Source organism: Gossypium arboreum, chromosome 3 (assembly GCF_025698485.1).
Source record: "Gossypium arboreum isolate Shixiya-1 chromosome 3, ASM2569848v2, whole genome shotgun sequence".
Lineage (NCBI taxonomy): Eukaryota > Viridiplantae > Streptophyta > Magnoliopsida > Malvales > Malvaceae > Gossypium > Gossypium arboreum.
The window spans coordinates 9,514,279-9,521,406 of NC_069072.1; the positions used below are offsets into that span (position 1 = coordinate 9,514,279).

General features: G+C 43.3%; 1 protein-coding gene across 1 annotated transcript; it reads left to right on the forward strand.

Annotated features, from left to right (window-relative positions):
- Positions 1-292: 292 nt before the first annotated feature.
- Positions 293-1,489, forward strand: LOC128290538 (uncharacterized). Its single transcript, XM_053026229.1, has 2 exons — positions 293-447; positions 583-1,489. Exons 1-2 carry the CDS (start codon positions 293-295, stop codon positions 1,487-1,489), a joined length of 1,062 nt encoding a protein of 353 aa, XP_052882189.1.
- The last annotated feature ends 5,639 nt before the right edge of the window (positions 1,490-7,128 follow it).

Here is a 7,128-nt window from a genome sequence, read left to right on the forward strand (position 1 = left end):
GATCTTTCCTAAGGCTTTGAGGCACGTGGGCGAGGCGATCATTGACTTGTTTGATCGCCTTGAGAAGGAATCACTCCGATCCGCGATATTGGCGAAACTTTCGGATCTTTGAGCTCATGTCGGAAGGCAGGCAGCGGGGCGATTCATTGGATGTGCTCAACTATTGATGGTATGGTTTCATGGGCACTTTTGGAAGGTAGACAAGGTTTCTTACCGAGTCTTTTCCGAAGGTTATTCCCTTTGAGGAAGAAGCGACCATCTGAGGAGAGAGGACATCTCGGAGGAAAAATGGATGGATATTCTTCAAAACCTCAAGGAGGGGGATATTGAATGGAGAGCTTATTGGATGGTCCCCGACGAGATCATGTACCGATGTGGTAACTTCGATTGGGTGCCATTGTTAGGAATCTGGGGAGCTACTGGGTATACTCCGTTGATAGCTTTAAGGTAATACAAGTCGAGGCAGTTTGTACCCACGACCTACGGACTTGCTCAGAATGAATTCTCATTTAAAGGTGCTCACTACAAGAAGAGAGTTCGGGAATTATCAGATGCTTGGAAACAAACTTGTTGGATGAAGAGGTTAGCCATCGGTTCTATGGTAACATCCGAGTACAGCGAGTGGTTTAAGAAGAGGATTAATGATAATATTCCTAGGCCAAGCTTGGAGAGTGCTCGACCTGTCGGAGAACAATTACAAATCGCCCCATCAGAATTAGAGATTATAAGACAAGATTTCGAGAAGAAAAGTTTGGAGCTTGGGAAAAAGATCGAACAATTGGAGGAAGAGAAGATGCACCTAAGGTTAGAGGCTGATGTCCAGAAGTCAGAGGCTGAGAAGTGGAAAAAAGGAAAAACTAAGGCTGAAGAAGATCTAGACAGTTTGAAAACGGATTACAAGAAGTTACGCCTATCTATGAGGACTGCGGGCTTAGGTAAGACTTCCGAACAATGGCGCCATGAAATTCGAGAAGAAAAGGCTAATACCGACCGGTGGGAAAGGAAATTCCGAGAAGCTCAGGCACGAAACCAAGATTTGGAGAAAAGTCTGTCGGAAAGCAGAAATGAGCGAGGGGAATTAAGGGCTAGAGTGTCAGAAGTCGAGAAGTCTTTGCGTCAATACCGAAACTGCAACACCGCGATGGAATTGAAGGCAAGATTGAGCAAGATAGAAGAAATGAAAGGAAAAATTGAAGAGTTAGAGGCGTCGCTACAAAACTATGAGATGAGGGTCCAATTTTTCGAGGCAAACGAGGATCGTTGGAAGGAGCAGCTTCACCATGCGCAAGACCAAGTTAGAAACAGAGATTACCTTATGGGGGAGGCCATAACTCAGATTCGGGAAGTAGCGGACTACTTGCAAACTTTAGCTGTCCAGGCGGACACACTGAGCGTGAAATATGAGTTAGTATCGGAGCGCGGACAAGAGCTGGCCTCATTGCTTAGAAAAATTAGGACTTTGGGCGCTAGAGCGAGATTTTATTTGTAACTCGACTTTATGTAAAAGATTTTATTTTCAAGTAAAATTTTCTAAGGGCAATTGAATCAAAAAATTGATGCCTCCTTTGCATTCATGCATTTGCATTTACATCATATCATTATGCATTAAAGGCCATAAGAGTTTTCTAACTAATTAATTAAAAATTATTTCAGTAACCTGGAAACCAACGAAAACCAACCAACCACACACCCCTACGGTACAAGGAAAAAATCAATGGATAAGAGACTTGAGAAATTGGAGCAGATGCAAAAAGAAATATAAGAACAAATGCAGTCTCAGATGCAAGAGCAACTAGCCAAGATTCAGCGAGAGATGAAAGAGCAAATGATGGAGTCCCAGAGGGAAATGATGAGTCAGTTATCCCAGCTGTTGTTGAAAGGAGCGGATAAAGGAAAGGGCCCTATGGATAAAGTTGAAGAAACTAACGAGGATCCTAAATACCCCCTGGCTTCACTCCGACGCATGTACCGATAAAGCCCGAGATTAATTTACTGAAACCATCTGTCACGATCATGCCCCAGCAATACCAGGCCAATGCCTCGACACCAATAAACATTCTTATAGGATCAGGCGCCAATCCCGGGGATAATCCAGCTAATCCATTTGTCCTGGACCTTGATGACATGGCAGAAATGGAGAAAGGAAAAATAGATATGGCAAAACAACTCAATAATCGATGCAAATGGCTCGAGGAAAAATTCAAAGCAATGGAAGCTACTGATTACTGTGGCGGGATCGACGCCAAGGACTTAAGCTTGGTCCTAGATCTAGTACTCCCACCAAAATTTAAAACCCCGGAGTTCGAAAAGTATAACGGGACGAGTTGCCCTGAAGCTCATATTACGATGTTCTGTCGAAGGATGACAGGGTATGTTAACAATGATCAGCTATTGATCCACTGTTTCCAGGACAGTTTGACCGGATCTGCGGCCAAGTGGTATAACCAGCTCAGCCGTGCCCAAATTGGTTCATGGAAGGACTTGGCTCAAGCTTTCATAAAACAATACGGTCACGTGACGGACATAGCACCTGACAGAATCACCCTACAAAACATGAAAAAGAAGCCGAGTGAAACCTTCAAACAGTATGCACAACGGTGGAGGGAAATAGCGATGCAAGTTTAGCCACCCCTCTTGGAGAAGGAAACCACCATGCTATTTATCAACACTCTAAAGGCCCCATTTATTAACCACATGTTAGGAAGTGCTACTAAAAGCTTCTCAGACATAGTAATGTCCGGGGAGATGATAGAAAACGCGGTGAGATGTGGGAAAATTGAAGCGGGAGAAAGTGCCAAAAGATCGGCTCCTAGAAGGAAAGAAAGTGAAGTAAACAATGCAAGCATATACAATAAAAGTTATTCCAAGCCAGTCACAGTGAGCCAACCAAGGGCAGTGACTACTAACCATCAGAGCCTTACAAAGTAGGATTCCAACCCAAGGCCTAACACAGAAAGAGTTCAATTCACGCCAATTCCAATGACGTATAAGGAGCTTTACAAGAACCTGTTCGACGCACATGTAGTGTCCCCATTTTACCTAAAACCCATGCAACCTCCATTCCCTAAGTGGTATGGCCTTAAGCGCTCAATGCGAATACCATGCAGAATCTCGGGACACACAATTGAAAAGCGCACGGCCTTCAAGAAATTGGTGAAAGGTTCATAAAGATGGGCATTGTGAAGTTCGATGATCCCACAGGACCTAATGTGGCGAAATCCGTTACCCAGTCATTCGGATGAAGGGTAAACGCGATAGTCAACGAAGGAGGAGAACCAAGATAGATGTATCGAGGTAAAGACTCCATTGAAGTGGGTTTGGAAGAAAATGGTAGAAGAAGGTTTACTTACACAAGGTTTAGGGAGAAGCCGAAGGAGCAAAATACTCTGCGAATATCACAATAAAGAGGGTCATGAGATCCGTGGAGTGCAATGAATTGAGGCAATGGCACAGATATTGATGGAAAATAAAGAGATTGAATTCTTTGAGTATACTGAGGGCCTCGAGGGAGAAGACGTGTGCACGTCAGAGCAAGGGCCAACCAACAATGTCCGAGGGGTCAATCACCTGGTCGTAATTATATCCCGACCAAGAGTCAATGAAGTCGGAGTACCAATTGTGCCAAAGGTCATAATTCAAAAGCCCGTTGCTTTCCCTTATAAGGATAGCAAAAGGGTTCCTTGGAATTACGACTGCAATGTAACGATCCCGGGAGGGGAGAATCCAGTTGTCGCTTTGGGGAAAGGTCAAGACGAAGGTTTCTATACACGCAGCGGAAGGCGTTATACTCCGAACACAAAGGCAGAATCAGCTAAAGGAAAATCCGTGGTCATTGAATAAGAAAAGGAAAAGACGACCAGACCTGGATCACCCGTCAATGAGCCTGTAACTGAAAAAGAGGCTAAGGAATTCTTAAAATTCTTAAAACACAGCGAGTACAGTGTTGTGGAGCAATTGCACAAACAGCCAGCTCATATATCCGTACTAGCATTGCTCTTGAGTTCAGATACTTACCGAAGTGCATTGATGAAGGTTTTAAATGAAACATATGTTGCGGATGACATCTCTGTCAACAAACTCGATCGCCTAGTCAATAACATCAGCGCGGATAATTTTATTTTCTTTAATGATGATGAAATACCATCGGGAGGCATGGGATCTACAAAGGCCCTACACATTACCACTCGCTGCAAAGGATACACATTGCCGGGGGTATTGATTGATAATGGATCGGCATTAAATGTCATGCCCTTGTCCACGTTAAATAGGTTGCCAGTGGATAACTCTCACATGAAGACATGTCAAAACGTCGTGAGAGCATTCGACGGTACGGAAAGAAAAGTGAGAGGAAGAATCGAGATACCTCTCTTGATTGGCCCAAATACATACGAGGTAGACTTCTTGGTAATGGACATCAAGCCATCATACAATTGTCTGTTGGGGAGACCGTGGATTCACTCGCGAGGCGATCGTCATCCCTACACCAAAAGTTGAAGTTGGTAACTGAGGGTAGGTTGGTAACGATAAACGATGAGGAAGATATCATTGCATCTCTCACCAGTGATGCTCCATACGTAGGTACAGACGATGAGGCGATAGAGTGTTCTTTTCGATCACTAGAATTTGTCAATGCTACATTCATCGTTGAAGGAAACAAGATCCCAGCACCTAGAATATCCGAAACCACAAGGATGGGCCTACGATTAACTGTTGGCAAAGGAGCTTTGCCAGGGAAAAGACTTGGAAGATGCCTCCAAGGAAGGATCGAGGTACCAGTGTTAAAGGAAAAACGAGACCGCTTTGGCTTAGGATTCAAGCCAGATGCGAAGCAAAAGAAGAAAGAGCTGGAGAAAAGGAAAGAGATGAGGAGAGCGCGTTTGTGCGGTGAAGAGGTCAAGTGGGAGCCGATGACCTTCCCTCATTTATCCAAAACATTCATCTCAGGTGGGACTATTCACTCTAAAGGAAGATCGACAAGGAAAGAGCCCGCCGAAGAAGTATTGGAAAGTTTGAGCATTAACGCCATATCTGAAAGGAAAACTAAAGAAAATTTAGCTGGAATTCGCCCTTACATCCCTGGAAGCGTTTTGAACAATTGGACCGTGGAGGAGATCCCTGTAACTTTTAGGGTTAACTCAGAGTAATGTTCAAAACAAGCTTATTGCTCTAAGCCTAGGGGCAGTAAGAATCCTTTTATGAAATAGGCATATGTCCAAATATCGTTATTTCAATGAAAAATGCATTTTTGCGTATCATCTTGAGTGAATATTCTTTTATTCTTTCCAATTCGTTCATAATCATACCATACAAATAAAATATTCTTAGATTCATTGTTCTTTGGATTTCTTTCTTCATCCATAACAGGTCCCCAGATATCAATGATATGAGCGATATTGCCAATGACTCAGAGATTCCTTTCGAACAAGACTTGTGTATGAAGGACACGGAGGATTTTGAAGATGACCAAAATTGTGGCCTATCTCCTGATTTGTTAAGAATAGTAGAACAAGAGGAGAAACAAATCTTACCTCACAAAGAGTCGGTGGAAATTGTGAGCTTAGGAGAAGGAAAAGAGGTGAAAATTGGAGCTAGTATCGCTGCAGAAACAAAGCGAGACCTCATCGAGTTACTCGAGAATTTAAGGGATGTCTTCGCCTGGTCATATAAAGACATGCCCGGATTGAATACCGATATCGTGGTACATCGACTCCCTATAAAGGAAGAATGCAAGCAGTTCAATGTAAACTCGAAGGATGAGACCCGATGTTTTGTTGAAAATAAAAGAGGAGGTTAAGAAGCAGTTCGACGCCGGTTTCTTACAAGTGGTTAAGTACTCAGAATGGGTGGCCAATATAGTCCCAGTTCCTAAGAAAGATGGAAAGGTACGGATGTGCGTAGATTATCGGGATCTGAACAAAGCCAGCCCAAAAGATAACTTTCCGTTGCCTCACATTGATACATTAGTGGATAACATGGCGGGTTACTCACTTTTCTCGTTTATGGACGGCTTCTCGGGATACAACCAGATAAAGATGCATCCGGAAGACAGGGAAAAGACCATATTTGTAACCATGTGGGGAACATTTTGTTATAAAGTTATGCCATTTGGGCTAAAAAATGCGGGAGCAACATATCAGAGAGCCATGGTAACTTTATTCCATGATATGATGCACAAGGAGATCGAAGTTTACGTCGATGACATGATTGCAAAATCCAGGACAGAAAATGAGCATGTGCAGGTCCTGAGGAAACTATTCTTAAGGTTAAGGAAGTTCCAACTAAAACTCAACCCCGCAAAGTGTACCTTCGGAGCTCAGTCAGGAAAATTGTTGGGATTTGTGGTCAGTGAAAAAGGAATTGAGATCGACCCAGATAAAGTCAGGGCTATACAGGAATTGCCTCCACCACATACTCAAAAAGAAGTTCGAGGTTTCCTAGGAAGGCTGAATTACGTTGTTCGGTTCGTCTCACAACTGACAGAAAAATGTGATCCGATGTTTCGTCTCCTTAGGAAGCATAATCCAGGTGTTTGGGATGAGGAGTGCTAGAGAACTTTTGACAAGGTCAAGCATTACCTGTCCAATGCCCCAGTACTAATGCCACCTTGCCCGGATAAACCACTGATATTGTATTTGACAGTGTTCGAGAATTCCATGGGATGCGTGCTAGGCCAACATGACAAGACTGGAAGAAAAGAAAGAGCAATATACTATCTCAGCAAGAAATTCACTGAATGTGAAACGAGATATTCGTCGATCGAGAAGTTATGTTGTGCTTTGATTTGGACAACCCGAAGACTGAGGCAATACATGTTGTACCACACAACTTGGCTCATCTCAAAACTGGATCCTTTGAAATACATGATGGAATCAAACGCTTTGAACGGAAGAATGGCTCGTTGGCAAATTCTACTTTCTGAGTTCGACATAGTCTACGTGAATCAAAAGGCTGTAAAGGGGAGTGCAATAGCAGACTTTCTGGCCAGTAGAGCTCTAGAAGATTATGAGCCATTGAGCTTTGATTTCCCGAATGAAGATCTAATGTATGTTGCAACCACAGAAGAAGACTCTCAAGAAGGCCACCCTTGGAAGCTGAATTTTGATGGAGCTTCAAATGCTGTAGGTAATG

Coding starts and splice junctions, on each gene's coding strand:
- LOC128290538 (XM_053026229.1), top strand. CDS start 293: ATGGATATTCTTCAAAACCTCAAGGAGGGGGATATTGAATGGAGAGCT. Junction 448..582: donor ACTCCGTTGATAGCTTTAAG/GTAATACAAGTC, acceptor TTGGATGAAGAG/GTTAGCCATCGGTTCTATGG.